Source organism: Primulina tabacum, chromosome 16 (genome assembly GCF_025594145.1).
Source record: "Primulina tabacum isolate GXHZ01 chromosome 16, ASM2559414v2, whole genome shotgun sequence".
Lineage (NCBI taxonomy): Eukaryota > Viridiplantae > Streptophyta > Magnoliopsida > Lamiales > Gesneriaceae > Primulina > Primulina tabacum.
This window is the reverse complement of record NC_134565.1, coordinates 30,766,799-30,793,357: the sequence shown is the minus strand read 5'-3', so window position 1 is coordinate 30,793,357 and position 26,559 is coordinate 30,766,799. Positions and strand designations below refer to the sequence as shown.

The 26,559-nt window shown below is 36.7% G+C and overlaps 2 protein-coding genes across 2 annotated transcripts; both read left to right on the top strand.

Moving 5' to 3' along the window:
• Positions 1–7,844: 7,844 nt before the first annotated feature.
• LOC142529545 (arginase 1, mitochondrial) lies at positions 7,845–11,693 on the top strand. Its single transcript, XM_075635095.1, has 7 exons — positions 7,845–8,118; positions 8,544–8,715; positions 9,077–9,236; positions 9,785–9,918; positions 10,286–10,495; positions 10,965–11,075; positions 11,224–11,693. The coding sequence occupies exons 1-7, from the start codon at positions 8,114–8,116 to the stop codon at positions 11,482–11,484; spliced, it is 1,053 nt and encodes a 350-aa protein (XP_075491210.1). The 5' UTR covers positions 7,845–8,113; the 3' UTR covers positions 11,485–11,693.
• A 1,621-nt stretch (positions 11,694–13,314) lies between these two features.
• Positions 13,315–15,097, top strand: LOC142529559 (protein trichome birefringence-like). Its single transcript, XM_075635111.1, has 5 exons — positions 13,315–13,895; positions 13,985–14,177; positions 14,244–14,437; positions 14,509–14,667; positions 14,734–15,097. Exons 1-5 carry the CDS (start codon positions 13,447–13,449, stop codon positions 15,065–15,067), a joined length of 1,329 nt encoding a protein of 442 aa, XP_075491226.1. The 5' UTR covers positions 13,315–13,446; the 3' UTR covers positions 15,068–15,097.
• The last annotated feature ends 11,462 nt before the right edge of the window (positions 15,098–26,559 follow it).

Here is a 26,559-nt window from a genome sequence, read left to right as displayed (position 1 = left end):
GATATTGTATTTATGTGATTGTCATTGCCAGACTGGGTATGGACAGATTGGAATACAAGACTTCGTCTTCGTCAGACCGGGAAGACAAAGGTATAATTCATGTTTTGTTTGGGGAAGACACAACTCAAATGAGATTCAATTTGAGTTTCCCAACAAAATCACATACTTATTCTGTTGGTACTTTATATTGATTTATATATATGTACTGAGATAGGAATGTCATTGGTAGATACGCCAATTTTCTAAACGTTCGGTGATATCGATGCTTCGGATCAGATTCACTCCGTTTGTAGATTTCGATACAGACCAGACCGAAGTTTAGGAATAAGATGTAACGCCACCTCGATTGGGAGAGTAGGTGGGAGACCTGTTACATCTTATTCACACCGGGATCCCTAGACTTAGATACGAGTCGAGTTAAAGAGTAAGAGTCAGATTGTTTTATCTGTATTCACTAATGTGTCATAATTACTGATTATGTGTTATGATTTGTATTAAACTGCATGACATGCATGCATACATGTTTTATACTGGGATTTATTCTCACCGGAGTATCCGGCTGTTGTCTTGTTTTGTATGTGTGCATGACAACAGGTGGGGCATGATCGGGGTCAAGAAGATGATGAGAGAAGACGAGTTTAGAGTGGTGATTCCGGACTTATTGTAGACTTGGTTTAATACTTGAAATTTAGTAGTTGAACCTTAGACTAGTTTGAATAATTGTTGTATATTATTGTGCTGTTATACTGAGATGTATATTAGTTAAATTCCATTACGTTCCGCACTTACGTTTTTAAAAAGGAAAAAAATTTTAGACCCTGTTTATCTTAATTGATAATTAAATCCCAAAGATGATTAAGAAGATGATTAGCATCCGGGTCCCCACAACAGGTGGTATCAGAGCGATAGATCCTTTAGATTGAGATAGAAGAGAATGAGCGGGGTAGATAGATTGAGTTTTCTTTCCTTGCATGTGATTGCTAGCATGAGATTTATTTTATTGTTGATTTACATTATGTATGCTAGCATGATACTATGATTTACTGCTTTGAAATACATGTTTACCTGATTATTCGATTTGAGTTGGTATTATGTATTATTGAGTATGAATCAGATCTGATTCATGATCAGCAGTAAGATGATCCGAGAAAGAATGGAACATGTTTGTAGTATTTGGGTTACTAATGGTTTTGGTAATCAGATATACCTCTTCGAAGAATTCCAGAACGGGGCAGTACTTCGGTTGAACAGATAGATATATCAGAAACTCAGATGGAAATACAGTTGAAGAGGTTTCAGTCATTTCAACCGCCGATTTTGAGGGGTACTGAGATGTCTGAAGAGTGTCAGAATTGGTTAGATGACATAGAACTGTTGTTTGATTTGCTTAAGTATTCAGATGAACAGAGAATTAAACTGGTATTCCACCAGTTACGAGAGGCTACCAGAAGTTGGTGGATTACAATCAAAGGAATATTAGAACAACGTGGTACTGTGATCACGTGGGAAGTCTTCAAAGCTGAATTCTATCGAAGATTTTTCTCAGTTTCGTACCGGGAGGATAAAAGAGCAGAGTTTGAAAATTTGAGACAATGCCAACTGAATATTGAAGAATATGTTGCTAAATTCTCTACTCTACTGCGTTTTGTTCCTCAGATAGCTGGGAATGATGAAGCTGTAGCTGAGCAGTTCATCAAAGGATTGAATTCAGATATAGTTGCATTGATAAATATGCAGCTACCTTACCATTTTGCTGATACTTTGAGTAGGGCAAAAAGAGCTGAGGTGGGTCTAATTCGACAACGAGAAAGATTAGATGTGATTCAACTCCCTCTTAGATTTGATAAAGGCAGTACGAGTGGAAAGCAAGATTTGCTGAAAGCTCGAAAGAAACAGTTTAAGAAGTTAGGGAGCGGACTGAGTGGTTCGTCTAGCTCCAGTGGTTCCAGCCCGAGTTATACTGGAGTATATTGCAGAACTTGCGGAGGGAGACATCCCACAGAGCAATGCCATGGAGTGATTAGTAGTTGCCATTGTAGACAACTGGGACACTTTGCGAGAGTTTGTCTTCAGAGAAGTTCCCGAAGATTTTAGGGAGCAGAAGACCGAGGAACAGACACAGGACACACCTGATGATATAGTGGCAGGTATTGTTACTCTATGATTATATTGCATAGGTATTGATATATACTAATGCATTCCCTACGATAATTTTTTACTGAGTTGCATTGAGATATGCTGTATCTGTTGAGTCTGTTTGTACTGTAGTATTGATTCCCTTACTTTTTGGAAAAGAAAAATTGATATCAGAAATTTCTGTGAAATATTGTATACTACAGTAAGATGAGAATGAGGTCGAGTTAGATTATGATATACTTGTGTTTCTGATTTGACCGTATTATTGATATTAATATGCTGAACAAGTATAGAACTATTGTAGATTCCTTCCAGAAAAATATAAGATTCAGACCAGATAGGACTGATGAGTAGAAATTCCACGGTAAGGATTATAGATCTAGAATTCCTTTGATGTCTGTATTGTTTATGACTCGATTGATACAGAAAGGAGCAGATGGTATCCTTATGTATTCAGTAGACATGCGGAAATCGAGCCTAACATTGGCAGATTTGCCAATGATGTACGAGTTGGCTGATGTTTGCCAGATAAGATTTCAGATTTGTTTTGTATTAGAAAGATAGATTTCATAATTGAATTGATACCAGGTACTGTCTGTATTTTAGAATTCAGTACAAAATGATATTGAATGTACATAATGTCACTGAATAAATTGAAAGAATTGAAAGATCAGTAGAAGAGTACTGGCCAGGAGTTAATTTTGATTTAGTATTTCTCTGTGGCATGTTTCAGTATGTTCAGAGATATTCTGATGATTTCATGCTCGTTGTATCTATGATATTTTCATATATTTGCAGCATCTGATTGATTGAATCGAATATCTGAAGATTGTATCGAATACTCTGAGAATTGTGATTATTGTATACAGAAATTATTCAGATAAGAATCTTGCTTGAAACAGATTGTATTCAGAATAAGCGATATCTGAAATTAATATACCGATTGATTTTGACACAGTTGAGATTGTGATCAGTGACTGAGAACGATACCGATATCAGAAAGATCAGAAATTTCAGAAATGTCAGAAATTTATTTGTCTAAGTTGACAGATTATCTTATCCGATTATGTTTTGAACTGCTTGTGAATTGTTAGCTTCTAGATAAATATTTGATACAGATTATTCAAACCGAATCAGAGCTGAATTCGAGAATTTCGGCAGTTCAGAGATTTAACCAGAATGTTCAGAACTTAAATTCGATAATCAGAGCAGAACATCGATCAGAGTGGCAGATATGTGATTTTTACTGTATGAGAATGATTATCTTGTGATGTCAAATGTTTCAGAATTGCACGACAGAATTTGATATCGATAGTCAGAACCGAATACCAGGTAGGTATATTTTTTAATTTATATTATTAACTGATTTGTTTGTACCAAATAGTTCGAATCTGAAATGACAGATAGTGTCAAAAACGCACAATAGTGGATTCAGTTTTCATTTTGATGACTGAGAATGTATGATATTCGAACAGATAGTTTTGACATGGACAGATTAAATCAGTTGTGACAGAATTTGTACTGAAATGTTGGCAGAATTTGTACTGAAATGTCTGAATCGCCAATAAATGAAGACAGAAAGATAGAAATCAGAAGAGTTATTACAGAATTGGTATATTCTGACTAGACATGGGGAGTATAATTCGATGAATTTCGTAATGAGATCACTATAATACTTTCCAGATTGTGATATGATATGATTGTGATTGACAGATTGTTCAATCTATATCTAGTAGTTGTACAAGATGACGTACACACATGACCAGATGACAAAGATCGATGTCAAGGAAATAGTCAGATTGACCAGAATGTTGAAATAGATTATATCAGATTATGAATTTTGATTGAGTTTGTAATTGTGGCAGAACATACCATGAACTCATTCATATATTACCCACCAACTGACAGATAGCCAGAGCGTACTATCCAGATATTAAAAGATATTTATGGAGTATAGTGTTGGATGTTAGCATTAGTTGACATGACATATTGTCACTATATGAATTATTGTATAATGATAGCTATCAAACGAGTATTGAGATAGCTACAGATGAGACATTGTACAATGAGTATTGTGGATTTCCTCTGAATGAGAATGATATTACGGTGATATCTGACATTGAATTTGATAAAAACAGAAATCTGATAAAGAAAATGTAGCTAATTTAGAAGAGAATGAAGATAGCTCAGACCAGACAGACTTAATATGCCGACGTCGGATGGTGACGATTGGTATTTGGGGCCGAAGATTTAATATATCCTTGACTGGGATAAATAGATTTGATAACAGCTGATGATATTGATTTGGTATGAGCTGTTGATTGGTATATACGGATGTTGTATAGCCAGTATTGTGAGATTGATTCTATCAGAGTTATTTCGAAGGGTATTATGATATTATGCTCCTGAATTATTATTCCAATTTAGAATCACAGATCCGTACAAGAAAGATATTTTAGAATGAAGACTATTCTATTATTGAAAATACAGTAAGTTGACAGAGCATTAAAGAGACTATCTGAAAGACAGAATTTGTCATGAGATTAAGATTTCAGAATGGATTCATTGAGATAAGTTTCTGATTTAAACTCTGTATACATTTCTTCTGATATGTCTGAATTGATTACTTGCGAGTTCGAGGACGAACTCAGATCTAAGAGGAGGAGAAATATAAGGCCCAAGATTTTATTATTGTAATCTGAGATTAATCTGAAATGATTTATTTATTAATTGAGATGATTATAAATGAAACGGATCAGACCGGGAGAGCCGAAAGAAGATTTGACATTTTGTGCAAGAAAAGTCCCCGCGCACATGCGCGACATGTATGGACGCACATGCGCGAGGAAGACAGAACCATGCGCGCACATGCGCGGCTTGAATACGCGCATATGCGCGGAACGTCTAGAGAGTTCGGCGCACATGCGCGGCTTGAATGCGCGCATATGCGCGGAACGTCCAGAGAGTTCGGCGCACATGCGCGGCGGAAGGCGCGCATATGCGCGAGTAATTGGATGCACGAGACAGTAGGTCTCGCGCATATGCACGACGATGGGCGCGCATATGCGCGAGCGGTTGAGACACAAGCGCCGAGATAATAAATCTCGCCCATATGCGCGGGGCTTAGGCGCGCATATGCGCGAGAGAACTGCCGAGACACGCGCCAAGGAATTGTGTCTCGCGCATATGCGCCGATGGTGGTCGCGCATATGCGCGAGACGTGCTGCACAAAGGAGTGTGCCACGTTTTCTTATCTTGCATGTAATATATATATACATATACAACCGATTTCTTCTTCAGAATTAAGGTAAGAATCGAGAAAAAGACTCTGAGGTAGGATTTCGATTTGGGATTGAAGAGTTTGGAGATCCGTCCGTCAGAATTTGAATCCGACTTCGGTACTGTGTTCCTATAAACGCAGGCTACAACTGGACGTAAGTTTTGTTACGTTTAGACATGATTTGAAATTATGATATTGTCAGAATTAAATACGAATCAGATATGGTGTTTCTGCTACAGTAGACATTGTATAATTGAAGCCAGATTAAAGAATAAACTGTTTGTGCAATTGTTATGATTTTCGAAAAGATATTGATTGAGATTTGATATCAGAGTTGTGTTGTTACTGATCTTAAGTGTACAGATATTGAGATTATGAATTGTACTGATACTGATTATGAATTCTGATATTATATCTGTGATGTTGAGATTGACGGGGATATCGAGATCGTATTGTTATGCCGTCGAAACATCAGTTGATTTAGAGTGATCAGATTCAGTAATGATTTCGATGATATCGTTGATATGAATTAGATTGTACCTTGTTCAGATATGGATCGGATTATATACTGATTTGAGTATTGATCAGAACAGGTTTTGAATCGAATTATATACTGATATTGTATTTATGTGATTGTCATTGCCAGACTGGGTATGGACAGATTGGAATACAAGACTTCGTCTTCGTCAGACCGGGAAGACAAAGGTATAATTCATGTTTTGTTTGGGGAAGACACAACTCAAATGAGATTCAATTTGAGTTTCCCAACAAAATCACATACTTATTCTGTTGGTACTTTATATTGATTTATATATATGTACTGAGATAGGAATGTCATTGGTAGATACGCCAATTTTCTAAACGTTCGGTGATATCGATGCTTCGGATCAGATTCACTCCGTTTGTAGATTTCGATACAGACCAGACCGAAGTTTAGGAATAAGATGTAACGCCACCCCGATTGGGAGAGTAGGTGGGAGACCTGTTACATCTTATTCACACCGGGATCCCTAGACTTAGATACGAGTCGAGTTAAAGAGTAAGAGTCAGATTGTTTTATCTGTATTCACTAATGTGTCATAATTACTGATTATGTGTTATGATTTGTATTAAACTGCATGACATGCATGCATACATGTTTTATACTGGGATTTATTCTCACCGGAGTATCCGGCTGTTGTCTTGTTTTGTATGTGTGCATGACAACAGGTGAGGCAGGATCGGGGTCAAGAAGATGATGAGAGAAGACGAGTTTAGAGTGGTGATTCCGGACTTATTGTAGACTTGGTTTAATACTTGAAATTTAGTAGTTGAACCTTAGACTAGTTTGAATAATTGTTGTACATTATTGTGCTGTTATACTGAGATGTATATTAGTTAAATTCCATTACGTTCCGCACTTACGTTTTTAAAAAGGAAAAAAAATTTTAGACCCTGTTTATCTTAATTGATAATTAAATCCCAAAGATGATTAAGAAGATGATTAGCGTCCGGATCCCCACAATTGATGTCAAATGGTTTTTGCTCATAAAATAGGCAAAAAATTTTGTGAGACGGTCTCACGAGTCGTATTTTGTGTGACAGATCTTTTATTTGGGTTATCCATGAAAAAATATTATTTTTTATGCTAAGGCACCGTTTGTCTCGAGTACTTCTCAGTACTAATATAAATAGTCATATCTTACCACTTGTTCTGTACAAGTATTATTTATCTCGATCAATCATATTATTAATCATTTATCTTACATCAATCAAATTCGTAATTATTTATCTCATATCAATCAAATCAATAATATAAAAATACGATATTACCCTTAATAAATAATATTATTGATATTCTATTAATAATTTCAACAAGGACAAAATGGTAATATCATATTATCTCAAATTTAATCAAACAAATCAATCAAATCAAACTCTATATTAACTATCATTTTCTATTTATTTTATTATTACAAATTATTACTTATCCCTGTACTATATATCCCATACCATGAACCAAACGGTACCTAAAAGTCTTAATTTTTATTGTGAAATATCGATAGAGTTCATTCGTCTCACAGATAAAGATTCGTGAGACCGTCTCACAATAGACTTATTTCTTAAAATATTATTTGTTAATGTTTCTTTTTATATGTACAAATAAACATATTCACTAAACATTAATTACTTAGGAAAGTACATCACAGAGGTCGAGGATAAAGAGCATATAAAAACATATGTTATATTAAGAATTTCATCATGGAAAAATACGTCGTACAATAAAGAATCACCGATTCCCATTTGAAGAAGATTCACGTATTTAACAATATTAATGGCTTATAGTGAAAGCTCAGATTCAAATTACCTTTGCTATCAGCCAGCCAAACACCGGCGGCGGCGGCGGAGATTTACGCCGCCTGTTGGCATGGCGGTTCTTCAAATTATAAAAGGAAACAAACATTTAATGAATTGACATTGGTCAAATGCGATTCAAAATATGACCTGATTGGATAATTTGACATCAATTCAAAAGACGGTCCAATTAATGACAGCCAACACAATTTGATTCTAAATAAAAATCCTAGATTCTTCCTTTTTTTACGTACAGAACCCTAATCCCCGCATCCCATTTCTGCGGCATATAAATTTGTGGAATGAGTGGAATGCGGCCGTGAATTATATCAAGGCTTTTGTTTACTGCTCGTCTGAGGCTTCATGAGGTATACTTCTATTCACATAAATTTGAAAGTGTTTTTTTTTTAAATCTAAACCATTACGAATTCTTTTGTTTTTGGTAAGAATTTTCTGGAATCTAGAATGTTTGTAGAACTTTGAAGTATTGGCTTTGATTTTTACATTTTTTAGTAATTTAATTAATTAAGTATTCGATAAATTACACTGAATAAAAAAATTTTGTTTACTTATTTTCTTTTCAAATATCTGGCCTCCTGCGCATGGAGAAAAAAAAAAGGAAAATTGATTTTGGCTTCTGTAAGGCGTTGTGTTTTTGGCAGAGATCGGGTTATTTTTGTGCGTAACTTTGTTCTAAAAACAGAACCGGTGGATGAAGCACGTATCTTTTATTATTCACTCACCAAAAAACACAATAAAGACACATACTTAACAGGGAGTTCGAATTTTGCAGGAGAGTTGCAGTTCCCGAAACAGGAAAAAAAATGAAGATAATTGGGAGTATGGGAATTCATTACTTGCAGAGGCTGAATGCAGCGAATGTTCCTAAAGAATTGATAGAGAAAGGCCAGAATCGTGTGATTGAGGCATCCTTGACCCTTATCCGTGAGAGAGCAAAGCTCAAGGTAGCTTATGTTTTCTGTTACACTTGTTTATTTTCTTGTTCATAAATTTTATTACTACCCAGTTCTGCATTATTTTATACTGAATTCTAACTGAGAGATGGCTTGAAGCATTTTTGTTCGATTCCCAAAATAATGGAGTCATAAATTTTTTTGATTAGACTTCGACAAGCCACATATTATATTATACCTTTTTTTGATAAATTTTAGTTAGGTACAGAGCTTATTTCTTTATGAAATTTATAGCTCCTTGCAAGCTAGTTTACATCTGTTGGCCAAACAATGCCACTTTCCTTCATAGTCAGTTCAAGGGAGTTTGCTCCTGATCTTCATTTCTGGTACGGTTAATTATATTCTGTAACAGGGAGAACTACTGCGAGCTTTGGGACCGGTTGTAGCATCATCTTCTCTTCTTGGAGTTCCGCTAGGACACAACTCCTCATTTCTCCAAGGGCCTGCGTTTGCACCTCCTCGAATTAGAGAGGCAATCTGGTGCGGAAGCACCAATTCCACCACAGAAGGAGGTATTGATACATACTTATTGTTATGAAAATATTCAACCTTGTAAAATCAGTTGGTCTGATATAAGTTATAACATGTTTTTATCTAGGGGAGTGTCAGTTGTTCTTGGATGAGGACATATCAGTACTAAAAAAATTAGATCATTCCCTTCTTATGCAGCTGCATTTTTTTTTTATTTTTTGTTGTGTTACACACAAAGCCAGTTGGGGAGGAACCAACTTGCTTTTAACTGGATAACAATGCCTGTTATTTCAATTATGCATCCATGTTCATTTTGTGATTTTTTGTCAAATTTAATGCCTCAGGTCCAATCTCTTTGTTCTGTCTGTAGTGTTCATTTGTGAAATATAGCTAGTGACTCCTCCCTTGCTTCCCAAACTACAATAATCTTGACAGTACTCTTCTAATCAACTTGGTTAATGATAACACTACCATAATAAACTTGTCGCTGATACTACTTGTAACTAGTGAATCACTAGTTTTCTCTGTTATCTTCTGTAGAATGTTTAACAATTTGAATATCCTAACGTCACAGTGACAACCTATGCAGGTGAAGAGCTAAATGATCCAAGAGTCTTAACTGACGTAGGTGATGTGCCAGTGCAGGAGTTGCGAGATTGTGGTGTAGATGATGACAGATTGATGAGTATCATCAGTGAATCTGTGAAGCTAGTGATGGACGAGGTGTTATTTTACTTAGGATGTGTTTGGATTGATAGATTTTGATTTGTGTGAGGATCTCAAATAAAAGGACTTGAAATGCATATATTTCAATTTTCAAATGACTAGGTTGGAGAATGAATTTAATTATTTTTTTAAATATACTCGGGCAATACAAACGATTTCAAATCCTTCAGTCTCATTTTGAGCCAGATGGATACAATGGATTTGAGATGTGTATTTGAAATCAAATTCCCTCAACCTTCTATCAAAATCCAACCTTAGGGATTTAAAGTGTTTCCTGCTACTTACATAGGTCTGTGGATTTTTATTTCTGCACAATACATGAATTTTTTTGTTTATAATTTTTATCTTTTTGTTGGTGCTTTAGCCTCCACTGCGCCCGTTAGTGTTAGGCGGTGATCACTCGATTTCATTTCCGGTGGTGAGAGCAGTGTCCGAAAAGCTTGGAGGACCTGTGGATGTTCTTCATCTTGACGCTCATCCTGATATTTATCATTGTTTTGAGGGGAACAAATATTCTCATGCATCTTCTTTTGCGAGAATTATGGAGGGCGGCTTTGCTCGGCGACTCTTACAGGTGATGTGAGATCACAGATTTTAGCCAATTTGTCTCCGACCTTGTCTTTTATCATGCATTATTGCTAAAAGTTGAATGATATCTTGACTCTTTTTTTCTTGGATAACTCTAATTATCAATGAAAGTCATGCAAATTATAGTGATTAAAACTTTCATAGTTGTCAACTGCTTAGCTTTGCCTATTCACAAACTGTTCCCTCGTTTTTTATTTTTATTTCAAATTTTCGTACTTGGTAGATAAGTTCAGCTTTAGTGGGGATTATTGAAAAGTTTCAATTTTCCACTAAATGCGGACGTGGTGTTCTCTCTTTCATACCTTACTAGCATCAGCTTAGTAAACTCAGCCTATGCAAATTATGTAGTCCTTTCAAGTGTTCCTACAGAAGCCAGACTTTTGACATTGGAGTAGAAAGAAATTTTCTTGTTTTTCCCCCCCTCAAACACCTCAAAGTTGGTGAATTTGATTCAGGTTGGAATCAGATCAATAACAAAGGAAGGCCGTGAACAAGGTAAAAGGTTTGGTGTGGAGCAATATGAAATGCGAACCTTCTCCAAGGATCGGGACTTCTTAGAGAATCTGGTCTCTTTCTCTCTCTCTCTCAAAACCAATACTTGATGTCATCTACTATTTTATGTTTTTTTGTAAATGAGCAACGACAAAAATGAATTCTTGGAAAAAGTCCTTTCTAATCTATAGTTTTCCTCTCTCGTTTGCAATTTTTTTTCAGCAACTTGGCGAGGGTGTAAAAGGGGTGTATATTTCAGTAGATTTGGACTGTCTAGATCCAGCGTTTGCTCCTGGGGTATCCCACATTGAGCCTGGTGGCCTTTCATTCCGTGATGTTCTCAACATCATTCACAATCTCAAAGGGGATGTCGTAGCTGCAGATGTTGTCGAGTTCAACCCACAACGGGACACTGTGGATGGGATGACAGCCATGGTTGCTGCTAAATTGGTGAGAGAACTTACTGCAAAGATATCAAAATAACTGAAGTTTCCCGAGAGTCTCGTACTACATATTAATTATTTTTCATGCCTCAGACATCTTGAAAACAATATAAATCAGATATCAATATATTTCGTGGCAGCAGAATGTCGTGCTTCCTTTTGGATTGACAAATAACCACAATGCAAACATCACATTGTTTTATTGGTCGATTAGAAGAAACATTAAATGTCAGTCCATCTTTTTAATAATCTCGGTTTTTCTTGTACTAAAACTAGAAAAGAAAGGCCAAATATTTGCATAATACACAGTGCATGCTTTATAGCTTATCCAGAGATAAAATAAGTATCATACAAATAATGTATGTAACTACATGCAGAATATCATCGAATGCTTCAAAACAACGATGGTTAATATATACATTATAATCTTCAAAATGGCGTGACATAAGATTTTTGAGATGATGCCAATAACCGGTGAAATCTATTCCCAATATCCAGCTCCATTTTGAAGCTCACCAGTCACCTGCCTGTGCTGCGTCCTACGAGGTGGCAGAGCTGGGAAATCTTGCTTGTGTATTTTATGTTTGTTTCTATGTTCGTGGCCGAACATAAGGCGAGGAATGGGGAGGATTCCGATTTCTGGGACACAAGTACCTTGTTTCCTTTCTCCCATCATTATTTTCAGTCCAAAAACGCTCCAAACGCCATTGACGAGTTCTTAAGCTTTTTAAACTCAATTTTATGCTTAAGCCGCTTGTCAATCTCTAAAACCAATTCTGTCGAGGATGAGAGATTTGATATTAATTCATTAAAATAACGTAATACTATTAGGCATAGTTTGGTACACATGATAGGATAAATATGCGATACTATTAGGCATAGTTTGGTACACATGATAGGATAAACATGCGATACTATTAGGTATAGTTTGGTACACGTGATAGGATAAACATGTGATATATAATATAAGGATAAATTAATGATAAATAAGATGTAATATATTATATTTAATGTTTGGTATGATTTTAATGAGAGAGATTAAATTTATATATTAGATTGTAATGACAAAATTAACCTTATCATAATAAATTTTATAATTTCAAAGTTGTTGTTGAGTTCATATTTTTTATCTGTTCATGCGTCGATAGTGCTTGTATGATTTATTTATTTTTACCTAATTTTATATATTATATAATATGATAATTGAGCTATTGATTTTGTGAGTCAAGTCAAATATCAATTTTTAAGATTAATCGAGTGATACTAATAATTTTATTGATATTTATAAAAATTATTTATATAATTATCTCGAATTCATTTATATAATTATCATATTATATAATATAAAAAAATAAATAAAAATATTTATTTGATTTTAATTTCTACATACTAGCATAGATTTATAAAAATCATTTATAAATTGAGGGCAATTAAGTCATTTGTAGTGTATTTTATCATTAAATTAAAATTATCACACCTAATAGAACGGACATTTTATCCTTCTAAAAAATTATTTATCAAGGGTCCATGATATTATCATGGACTTTTTAAAAAGATATTAAACATGAGATAAGGAGGATTATTTATCAATCTCTCTCTTATCTCATGTACCAAACTATGCCTCGGGTGTTTTTAACTCTTTAAAAAATGATATCGTTATTTTGAATAATCTTAGTGAAAAGAGATTGTTACAGTTGAATCTTAGATTCCAAGTTTCATATCAAATTTGATATTTTAATGTCAAATTAAATCGACAAGATAATGATTATGTCGAGATCCGTGAAATCGAAAACTATCTTCAGGGAAAAAATAGAAAAGAACAATAATATTTTTATTCCATGTACGTACGTACAAATTCGTAATCTCTCCAACTCCACACTCCTGCAAACTCAAAACTCTCACAATCACTCTTCTACATGACTTCCCCCCTCATTTTCAAACACAAATTCACACACATATTTCTGAAAACTACTCAGAAACTGCAAACTTCTCGCGTCCCACCATGGCCTATATTAAAAGAATTAATTTCTCCATTTTCAGAATCATTGCTTATGGCATTATTTTTGTTTCCATTGCTTCCACTATGTTTCTGGCCTTTAGGCCCTACACTGATTCTTCTTCTGCGCCACCCTGTTTCTATGGAAATCTGACTCGTGATGACGAGAAAACTAACGAAGTTGAAGTCTTGGATCAAACAGTTAATAACAATGAAATCCCACCAGAATCAGGCAACTTCGAAACCATTGCTTCTGGAATGGAAATCTCGATGATAAAATCTCTGATGAATTGCGATTTATTTGATGGGAAGTGGGTGAGGGACGAGTCCTACCCACTGTACAGCCCCGGTTCTTGTTCTCTGATTGATGAACAGTTCAACTGTTTTGGTAACGGTAGGCCTGATACTGCCTATCACAAACTTAAGTGGAAGCCAAAGGATTGCACTCTTCCGAGGTGTTCTTTATAATCAACTACTGTGATTTTTTTTATTATTATTGTCGTTTGCAGATTAAATACATTGATCTTCTATATTGGTTGTTCAGGTTGGATGGAAGTCATATGCTGGAACTGTTGAGAGGAAAACGGCTTGCTTTTGTTGGTGATTCTCTGAACAGAAATATGTGGGAATCTCTTATTTGCATACTTAAGAACTCTGTGAAAGACCAGAAAAAGGTTTATGAAGAGTTGGGGAGGCAACAATTTCGGACAGAAGCTTCCTTTTCCTTTATATTTGAGGTAAGTAGTTTAAGTTGATCCATGGGATTTTGTTTCTGTTTAATTCAACTATTTTCTTCTTTATAGGACTATAACTTTTCGGTGGAGTTTCACGTGTCTCCCTTTCTGGTGCAAGAATGGGAATTCAAAGGAAGAAACGGAACAAAGAAGGAAACACTTCGACTTGATTTAATAGAGAGTTCTGCAGATAAGTATAAAAACGCAGATATAATTGTGTTCAATAGTGGTCACTGGTGGACTCATGAGAAGACTTCCAAAGGGTATGTTAAGAATGATATATTGTATTTATAGAACTTTTTGATAAATATGAATATTTTGGAATGTTGTTCAGGAAGGACTATTATCAAGAAGGGAGCCATGTATACAGTTACCTGAAAGCCACAGAGGCATTTCGAAAAGCCTTGACCACCTGGGGAAGATGGATCGAGGCCAATATCGATCCCGTGAAGTCTCTAGTGTTCTTTAGGGGTTATTCAGCATCTCATTTCAAGTAATGTATTCTTGTTTACATTCTAAATATCAAGCATAACTGTCTAGTAACCTCGTTATATTATAGTGGTGGGCAGTGGAACTCTGGTGGGGAGTGTCATCGCGAAACGGAGCCAATAGAGAACGAGACGTCGCTGTCGATTTATCTGCCATGGATGAGGGTCGTGGAGAATGTTTTAAAAGGAATGAGAAGCGAGGTGGTAAGTTACATGAATGTGACACGAATGACGGATTATCGGAAAGACGGGCATCCATCTATATATAGGAAACGAAACATGTCGGATGAAGCAAGAAAGTCATTGTTGAGTTCTCAGGATTGCAGCCACTGGTGCCTCCCTGGGGTTCCAGACGCATGGAATGAAATCCTGTACGCCCAACTTCTGCTGAAATTAAATCACTAGAATCGGTAAATATTTAGACATGACTGTCCATACAGCGTATAGAAATTTTTTCTATTTTCGTTTTCTTCTTAAGAAAAATACATACAACATGTGTACTAACGCGTTAGCCCGGAGTTTACTCACTGCATATGAAAAAGTAACAGCCGTAGGATCCATCGTCATAAAAACCGTTTACTTGATATAAGACAGATTTATCAGTAATGATTGGGAGAAAAGAACTTCAGGAAATTAGGCGATGTTTCAAGCTGATGTTCATGTTCCTACAGGCTACAGCTTGATCTAATCTCCCTCCCCAATTGAATTTTACTCATAGGCTGCACTCAGATTACTTATGGACAGGTTAACAATAGACACCCCTTCCTTGTTCTGGAACTTCCAAAAATAATTGTTGTCAGAGGTACGTAAATCCACTAGGAAAAGTTTTACCCTCTATTCTTCCCAACAAATATGTTCCTCCCTGCTTATGCAAAGAATGTTCAAATCAAGTAAGCCCCGATTTACAAGGTGGTCTCTTTATGATTTTGATTTTTTGTGCTGCAAAATATTAATATTATTATTTGTAAATTTAGCAATTTTTCTGACTGAGGCAGATGTGGTGTTGGAGCCGATGTCACGTTAATGTATACAATGTCATATCACTCGTCTCGATAAAAAAATGACTAAATTGTCAAGATATAATAAACTCAATTTAGCAATATGATTGATCAAAATGGAAAATAAACAAACATATATATAAAGAAATAGAATTTTCCCTACCAAAGAAAAGTTTATTTTTGTAAAAAATAAATTATGTAATTAGGAACCCATGATTCACTTTTTAAATAGGTCTCTACATGCAGACACCGTTTTATTTTTAAAAAGGAAAAAGAAAACAGCATTATTTTTAAAATGTTCTCTTAAAAAAAAACCTACTTTGTCTGATAGCGTCTCTAACTACCTAGTACCTTGTACACCATTCTTATTTTTTCTTTAACGTCAACTTGTAAACTTCTCTTTGTGTATTTATCTAAAGAGCATGTTTTTTTATGAGACGGTCTCACGAATCTTTATCTATGAGACATGTCAATCCTATCGATATTCATAATAAAAAGTAATACTCTTATCATAAAAAATAATATTTTTCATGGATGACCCAAATAAGATATCCATCTCACAAAATACGACCCGTGAGACCGTCTCATACAAGTTTTGCCTTATCCAACAACATACGTTGTCATTTCTAAAATTGGTATCTTAGACGAAATGCAACTGAAATGATTTACAACATGTTAAAATTGTTCATCAAGACATTTTTTTGTTCCCAGGGAATATATAATTGAGAAAAGTGTCGATTTTTATTAAACTCAAAAAATTGTATATCAAAGATTGATTAACGATAGATCTTTAAATAGAAAAATAAAATATAACATACCAAGACCAGTGAAATGCCCCAAGTAAAATCTGACAAACATTTTGAGCATGAGCAGTAGCCCAACAAAAAAAAGCCCAGGAGAATAGCGGTTGGCCTAAGGAAAAGCACGATGCACCATTACACGACGTGAAAATCGTGGGGAGATCGTGGAATGTGGTTGAAACTCCCCCGTGGAGGGTGACAAAAGCAGAAGGAATAATCAGAAAAGCCCCCGACAACTCAAGACCAAAAGCTACAGCAAATTTTCTGCAAAATTTCTCTTATTTGCTCTGTTGTTTATTGCCATTTCCAGCAAACGCTTCTATAGATTTTAGCGATGTCCATCCAATTCTCATGTGAAAGCTTTGTTCGAATTTATAACGACATAATAAATATGATGTTGCTTATGAATTCCTCCTTTAATTTCATTATATTCCTCATTTCACGTTCTTATTTTTGGAGCTATTTCGAGGGAATTAGAATAAACGATCGAATCGAGATTCGCAACGCCTGATTAGAAGTCAGATTATTTCACAAATTCGGCACGAACACGTGCCTGGCACGCCCGCAATTTTCGTGATAAACAATTTGGCACGCCCGGTGGGACCAAATGCCTCCAAAGCGTACTGAGAAGAATGAGGGAATTCCTCCAACACAGGGGAAAGGTCATCGCTCACATGAAGAAGAAACTGATGCAGATGGAAGAACTGTTGAAAGACTTGTTCACCAGTTTGAAGAGGAGACTATGAAAGAAGGAGTTGTCGTTTCTGGTGGTGATGGACCTTCAACAAACTTCATGTTGACTATGGAAAAGAATATCCGCAGTGATCTTAGAGAAATGACCCAAGCTCTCGCTACTGTGATGATGGAATTTGTGGCAGAGGTGAAGGAATGGAGGAAGTCTGCAAAAGGAGAGGTTGTTACATCAGAAAATGATAAACTTCAAGAAGCATACCTTAAACTATTTAAAGATCAAGGCCAAGAATCGGGGATTCCTCAAGCAGGTGAAAATCGCCGCTTCGGAGAAGCACTGATTCCTGAATCTGCTAGGGCAGGAAGGTACACTCCTCCGCACAAAAGGGATGAGGAATTGGGGTTTAAATTCCAAAATTGCAGTAACAGTAAACAAATGGCTGGTAATATGTTCTCTGTGACGTCTCCTAACTTACATCCAGGGATGTATGGTGATGGGGGAATGCGTGGATATTCAGTGCCAGGTTCGGGGAATAAAATCCGGGGGGCAATCTATCTTCCGCACCAGGTACGACAAACTCCAGTGTTGGATTTTGAGACGGTACGTGATGTTATCCAAGAGTTGTATGGCCCAGGAATGAGGCCAATCAACCGACCAGAATTTTATAAACCGTATCCTGATGTTGTGGATCGTGACAACCCTTATCCAAGAGGATACCACATTTCAGACTTCACGTTATACTTCGGGGAAGATGGTCAATCTAGCGTGGAACATGTGGCCAGGTTTACAATTCAGTGTGGGCAGTTAGCAAATTTGGAGAACTTTTCCAATTACAAGCTACGTTTGTTCCCCAATTCCTTGACCAGCACTGCTTTCACGTGGTATGCAACGCTACCTCGGAACTCTATTATGACTTGGCATGATATGGAACGTCAGTTCCATACACAATTCTTCAGAACAATGCCGGAGATCAGTATAGCGGAATTCTCAAGGGTGGTTCAAAAACCCGGGGAATCTGCTAATGATTTTATTTGTAAATTCAAGAAGGTGAGAAGCAGATGCCGAGTTTTCCTCCCCGAGTTAGAATATGTGAAGATGGCACAACGAGGGCTCGATTTTGAGCTTAGAAAGAAATTCCAAGGGATGGAATTCCGTGATTTTTATGAACTTGCTGCCAAAGTTTCAGAGTATGGGGAATTGTTAAGGGAGGAGAGTCATAAAAGAAAGTCTACAGTGGGCTCTTATTTCCAGGAAATGGAGGAAGTTCCATTGGCAGAAGTAGCAAATTCCGGATCGCGTATTGTCCCTTTCTTGAAACGCAAAAGTGAATTTCCAAGAAAAACATCCCTCCAGTGAAAACGCCCTATACTTTTGATGCATCAAAGACGGAGGAAATTTTCGATCACCTAGTGAAGGAAAAGTTTATAACATTCACCTCATATCACAAGCTACCCACTAGGGAGGAGTTGAAAGGAAGAGATCACTGTAAGTATCACAATTCCTTCAACCATAATACTAATTCTTGTTGGGCCTTCAAGAATGTCTTGCAGGAAAGAATCAACAAGGGGATCCTGAAATTTCCTGAGAAAAAGGAAGCAATGATAGTGGATGAAGATCATTTTCCCCCGGTAGCCAATGTGAACATGAGCAGTACCGATTTGCATTTCTTAATCAATTAGAGGAGAAGGAATGGAGGTGAGGACATGTCCATTAGGCCAGGAGTTACTATAAGGAAGTGTTGGGTGCCTCGAAAAATGATATTTGAGGTTAAGGGGAAGAAAACAGAAATTTTTCATGAAAAAAACAGCTATTATAGTGGGAGTGGTGTGCATTATGGTGAGAAGAATATGAGGTATGATAGGGAATCTATGGCCAAAAAGCCAGAGACCCAGTACCTCAGAAGCAACTCGTCTCCTGGGTTGGTGACTAGCGAGAGAAGAAGTTACCCGCAGTTATCCCAGAAGATAATGCAGAGGCCAGCACCTCAAAAATATGAAAGAAAACCCCGTTTTGTTGTTCCTCCCAGAGCAATCCCCAACGGCGTATGGAAACGGGTAGAGCATCCAAAGTTCCCAAAACCGCATTCTCAGACCCAAAAACGACGTTTCTTAAGAGAAAAAGCTGCTGATCGCAGATCTAATATGGGGGAATCACTTAGAGAGAAGAAAAAATTTGGGAGAAATGTTACTGAAGGTAGTGAGGAAGAAGAGTTACAAATGAAAGATTTAATCTTAGCTCGGACTCAGATGAAAGATCGACAGCCGGAGACAGATGTTTTATAAAGATGGAATAGATGAGAAGTATTGTACAAAGTAGGCTGGATAGCCACTTTGGCTAATTTTGAGATATTGACTCGTAGAAAGTTTCTGTAATATGCGATGAATAAGCTTTTAAGCCATTCCATGCTGAACTTGTTTGCAAACAGTGATGGAACATCTGTGAATAAATAAAAAGAAAATTTGCTCATGGAATCTTTTGCAGCTGATGTGTTTTTAAGAGAATAATGTGTTGTCTTGATAGCCGAATTGATGACGTGTAGAGTACGTATATTACATATTTCGATACTTTGATGGTGTTTGAAAAGTATGAGTGATAATGAGCAATGGTGATAACATGTTGTGATAATATTGAAGAAAACAGGCTATTTAGCCGTTGTTTTAATTTATTTTACAGAAATCCGGGCAGAGTTTCCCCTGTAAACGTGACATCCCAGAAATACAAATACATGAAAACAAATCCCAAGCAGCATGTCTAAGGTAAACAACATGTTTCCAACAACAAAATTTAGCTTTCAAGCCACTTTCCCAAATCTACACATCATAAAAAAAACACTTGCCAAACAATGGCAAACAAGTGCAAAACGTACACCTACTGTCCCTAGCCTACGTATTTTATTTCCTCTTAATGTATTTGACACTCCGTACATGTATGTTCAGCCGCTGGCAGAGATATTCATCAAAGCTTGGTAATTTTCCGTTGAATTGTCTAGCAGCACTACCATGAATATTTTTCATCTCCATTGATCTTTAAGGTACTTTCTTGCATCGGCCTATGAGATTCTCAAATATTCGATTTCTCCAACCATGTTTCCTGAAAAATAAATGAGAACCACATGAGAAATAATGGAGTGTTGATCAACAATACTATGCTTTGTGTGCGCTATATATTGTCATATATGTGGCACTTGTCACTTCTTTATGAGATGAAATTAATGTTGCCATTTTTGAGTTTATGGCTTGCCAAGATTCCGGAAAATGGGATCTCATCCTCAGTGAATTTGGTATAGCATCACAATTCCTTATGCTGGTGCATTTTTTGTAAGCACATGGAAGATTATATAAGTTGCACAAGCTATAGACCAAGCTTTGAATATGCACACCAAGGGATCCGCTCTGTTGAGGTGCAAGCCGTGGGTGTTGCAAGGTGTTGCTTATCAAAAAACTCATTCAAACATATGCACAAACACCTTGAGTGCAGCATAAAATGTAGCAAATTCTACAATGTTTTTGTGATGGGGGATTGAAAAAATGGTGAATATACATACCTTGAGAAGATGTGGCTTGATGTAAAGGAGATTGATGATGGCAATTTTCAGAAACTTGAATGGCATAACAAAGGCGATGTAATCGGTTATTTCTATTGGAAGATCGATGAGAGTCGATGGAGATTTGGGGAAGGAAATGAGGAAGAAAGAGATAAGGATGATGTTCAGGGAATGCACACTCGGATTTAACCTGTTGGAGGAAGAACATGTGTTTCAGCTGTCAATTCTTCTTCAAGTCCGTAGAACCATTCCTTTCAACCATGTGATTATACGTTGTATCTGAATAGTTAGAAGACCGAACAAAAGCAAATATATAGCAACCTTGGGCCACTGGGCCGAATTTGTCAAATTAGCCAAATTGGGCCGAATTGGCCATTGGCCCAAATTGGCTAGGGGGCAATTGTTGTGCCTAAAATATAATCCAAGAAGCCCACTTTGAAGCCCATGAGCAGTAGCCCAACAAAAAAAATCCCAGGAGAATAGCGGTTGGCCCAAGGAAAAGCATGATGCACCATTACACGACGTGAAAATCGTGGGGAGATCGTGGAATGTGGCTGAAACTCCCCCGTGGAGGGTGACAAAAGCAGAAGGAATAATCAGAAAAGCCCCCGACAACTCAAGACCAAAAGCTACAACAACTTTTCTGCAAAATTTCTCTTATTTGCTCTGATGTTTATTGCCATTTCCAGCAAACGATTCTATAGATTTCAGCGATGTCCATCCAATTCTCATGTGAAAGCTTTGTTCGAATTTATAACGACATAATAAATATTGATGTTGCTTATGAATTCCTCATTTAATTTCATTATATTCCTCATTTCACGTTCTTATTTTTGGAGCTATTTCGAGGGAATTAGAACAAACGATCGAATCGAGATTCGCAACGCCTGATTAGAAGTCAGATTATTTCACAAATTCGGCACGAACACGTGCCTGGCACGCCCGCAATTTTCGTGATAACACACACAAAACTGACCGCGCCAAAAAAACGGTTAAGTGGAAATTTTTTCTTTCGAAATTTTCAAATTTGACTATATGAACAAGATTTGTATCATTGATACATCGGTGCAGCCTGATCGCTATCGATATTGTAATGAATTCACAATTATTTATTTAGTGAATTTATGATCCACTAATTAAATAATAATATTATTATCGATGACTATTATATGTACATGATTCTCATGAAATATTCCAGAAGACTCTAAAATTGATTAATTAATTAAGAAACTAAATAATGATTATTTAATTAATTATATATATATATATTAAAATATATTAAAATACATCTATAGATATCTTCATATATGTGTGTATATTTATGTATTATCAAAAGTTGATTTTGTATAATATATACTATATGAGAATTTTAATTAATAATAAAAAAATCCTAATGAGATTAGGATTTTGAATCCTAATAACATTAAGTTAGTATATTTTTATTAATATGTTATCAAAAGTTGATAACATGGTGACATAATCATACGGGAAAAATTTCCAAAATCTTCTCCTCCTACGCTAGCAAATTTTCGGCCCACTTGAATTTTTGAAGGAAAAATTCGGCCTCCCTCTTCCACCGCGCCTCCGCTAATCCAGACTGGTTTGGTGTCCAGCGTTAAATACACAAAGGTAAACATATCTAAATACTTTATGAATGCTTTAAATCATACGACGCCCTAAAAATGTTTTGAACGTCAAAACAAATTTTTTTAAATTTCTGCTGGGGTTTGGGTACGAGAAAATGATACTCCAACACATCGAACGCGCATGGTCTACAACGATAAAGCCACCCGCTGTAGCTTGATTTATGGCATAAACCACACTGCAAATCATAAGGAGGTTTAAGCTCTAGTTTTGAGTGTGTGGAGATGCAAGGAAGGAATTTTGAGTAAAAGAGGCAGTGCTATGCATAACATATAATAATAATGGTTGCAGTTAGTGCAGCTGTAGCAGAAGCCAGAAATATCCCTTCCACAAGCCTCACGTACATCTGCTGGTTGGTGCGGCTAAAAGGGTGAGATGATGGCTCGGGTCTGCAGGGTGAAGGACCCTTTTAGGCATTCTGTAGCATACTTTGTGAAGGAAGAATCGGCAAAGTTTGCACTGATTACAGAATTTTCCAGGCATTATGGTCAGTTTGCAGCCAGAACAAACATCATCTATATCCGGTGGTGACTCGAGATATTGTAATTGGTGTTGATGCCTAAAATGTATCGAGTCGCTCGCTGGTTCTTCCACGAAGCAATTTTCCTGTTTTTTAGTCGATAAACATAAGTACAGGTGTTTTAACAGCGATAAAACCAAGGGTAGGCCAGACAATGTTTTGACTAAACCAAGCAACAAAATATTAATGTAGATATATCTCATGCAACCAGCTGGATTAACATACAAGCAACCAGCCCAGCATTTGTGAGTTGTTACATAATCTAGTTCTGGACACAGTATATATAACATGTTGAAATATTTAATTGTGAATCTAGCTAGCTACAAAGAATACAGAATTAGAAACAAGGTTTTTTAGATCATATTAACTGATTCTTGCAGAAAAATAGGTTGATGTAAGTGCATGATTAATTGGCTTCCCTTGTGTTTGTTTTCTAAAATGCTTGGCTGAAGAAAAACAGCATGCCAACGACAATTTAAATAATCATTGTACCCCCATCCTGCACATGTTATCGTCTCGTAGATGACTAAAACGACATGATCTCAAATTTGACGCTCAGATGTACTAACTCATTCCCACCAAAAAAAAAACTAAAACGACATAGTGCAAGCAAGTGGAGGCCATTTAAAGTCAACATACGTAATGAATGTGAAGTTTCTTTCAAAGTCAATGCCTAACCACTTGCCCAAATTGTTGACTCAGTAAACTTTCGATCTGATAATATGCACAATTAATTCTCATAAACTGAATCAGAAGGTTGTTTTGAAAAGCAGGAGATCAAATGGAGTACAAGCATTTCAGCCACCAGCACGCGTTGACCCTCTACAAAGTTCAGGCGGGGCAGCAGTTTCAGTGCCACGGCTGTCATCTGCCGTGCCACGACTCTATCTTCGCCTGCTGGAGCTGCAATTTCTTCCTCCATGAGCACTGCGGGAACGCAAACCGATATGTTAAGCATCCGTCCCACCCAGAGCACCCCCTTGTTCTCTTGCCTACCCCTACCTACTGCAGCAGTTCGTATCTGTGCAACGGCTGTGGCGCACCGGGAAGCACGTTTTCCTATTGCTGTCCGATGTGCGAGGTAGATGTTCATGTCCATTGCGCGTATTTGCCTCCCAAAGTGACCCACAAAGCCCATGAGCATGAGGTATTTCTCAGCTTCAAACTACCTGATTTTAATGGCACCCCTGTACTCTGCAAGATTTGCACAAAAGAGCTGAACTCTAAGCATTGGTATTATTTTTGTGAGAAACCTGAGTGTGGTTTTAGGATCCACACCTTTTGCGCTACTCATGAGGTGAAACCAGGGCTCTATGAGGATAACGAACCAGAGAATCAAGTCCAAACTCAGATCCCAGTATGTTCTCAGCCACAGCCGACAGCGGAGGATGTTCTTGCTCACTTGTTACGGCTTCAGATGATGGAGGCGCAAATAGCTCACACGAACAATCAAGCGTCTCTCATGAATAGCTTATGACCCTTTTGATCGAAATTCAATCCTCCACGAGTCGACAAATAAGGCATTATCTACTTTCTTTGTTAAACATTTACTCTCAGTCAATGGCTATCCTCTTTCCTGTATTTGTTATCCCTTTTCAACAGCATTCGTGTCTGTAACTTTTAACTGATGAAGAAATCAAACGTGCGTCCAGTTCGTTGTTAGTTTCTGTTGAGTGCCCATTGGTGATGCCGTATCTTCTAATCTTGGCTGGACAACTTGCAACTTTTAGCCACAATAATAAATAATACAATATGATATGTTAGGATAAAACGGGGCTCAACGAACTGATTTTGGCCTCTCCAAATACACAGTAAACCAAGACGAAGACCACAAAAGTTTCCCAACCAAAACCCCGGTTACTGATAACCAACTCAACCCTAAGCAAATAGCCCCTAAGCACACAGCTCACCATACACAGTAGGCAAACTCAACCAAGGCAAGAAACGACACTGATCGAGACAGCACAAGGAAGAAGACAGCAGCTACCAATCTCACCACACTCTCTCGTATATCGCTTTAGGGGTATAGAGGAAGGAGAGAAGAGAATGGCTCACATACACAAAGCAAAGAACACTGCAAGTCGAAGAAGAATGGAACGTACAATGCACAATTTCAAGCTACTGCCTTCTATAAGAAAACTCACGCTTAGCTCTTCCCTCAAGTCGGCTGCACACGCTGATGATCGAAGAAACGTTAGGTGGCCCTCTATTAAAAAGAAAGGAAGAGAGGCTATTAAGCTCTACAGCCCAGATGTGACAAAAAGGGCCGGAGGAAAGTTGGGCCAAACCCAACATTTCTCCACCTTTTGGCCCAACACCGGTTCAACTGGTCAGGAGAGTCACCTACAGCCATCATCATTGCCCCACTTGCAGAAAACGCAAAGTTAGTACAAGTACCAATATGTAGCAAACACTAAGTAAGCTACACTACAGAATAGGAACAGAACACATCAATCAGAAGTATCAAAGTTTAAAATTTTTAGACAAGATATAAATTTTTCAGCTGATAAACACTTGGTTCCCATATCAGTAGGATTAAATTGAGAGGGAATTTTTTCAAGATAGACTATGCCTTTTGCAACCACATCACGAATGTAGTGAAATCTAACATCAATATGTTAGTTCTGTCATGAAAAACAAGATTCTTACACAGTTGTATACCAGACTGGCTGTCAGAAAATACTACAACTTCACCTTCAAGAAAACCAATTTCAGAAATAAGACCTTTCAACCAAATAGCTTCTTTTAAAGCTTCATTGACAGCAACATACTCAGATTCAGTGGTTGAAAGAGCTACAATGTGTTGTAATTGAGATTTCCAGCTAATACAAGCACCACACAATGTAAACACATAAGAAGTTGTTGATTTTCTATTGTCCATATCATTTGCATAGTTAGAATCCACATATCCAACCAATTTAACACCAACATCAGCTTTTGAAAATTTTAAACCATGCTTTACAGAACCATTCAGATATCTCAAAAGCCATTTGACAGCTTGCCAATGGTAAACACCAGGATTAGACATATACCGACTCAAACAACTCACAGAATAAGCAATATCAGGCCTTGTGCTAACCATTAAATACATGACAGAACCTATAGCATTTGAATATGGCACATTCTTCATGTTTTTAACATCAAAATCAGTTTTAGGAGATTGCTCTTTACTTAGAACAAAATGACCAGCTAAAGGCACATTGACTGGTTTTGCATTCGACATGAAAAATTTACTCATAACTTTCTTAACATAAGTATCCTGATTCAACAAAATGACAGAGCGTTTTCTATCCCTATAAATATTCATGCCAAGAATACGTTTAGCATTTCCTAGGAATTTCATATCAAATTTAGCATTCAAGCAATTTTTGACATGATCAATAGTTTTCACATAAGGACTAATCAATAGCATATCATCCACATAGATAAGCAAGAAAACAGGAACTTTAGCATTGTGTTTGAAATACAAGCAATGATCATAATTACTTCTAGTAAAATCCATATAGAGCATGCATTCATCAAACTTTTTGTTCCATTGCTTAGGAGATTGCTTCAATCCATACAAAGATTTCTTTAACAAACAAACATGATCAGGATACTTAGAATCAACAAAACCATCACGTTGCCTCATAAAAAATTTTCATCAAGTTCACCATGTAAAAATGCAGTTTTAACATCTAATTGTTTCAACTCCCAATCA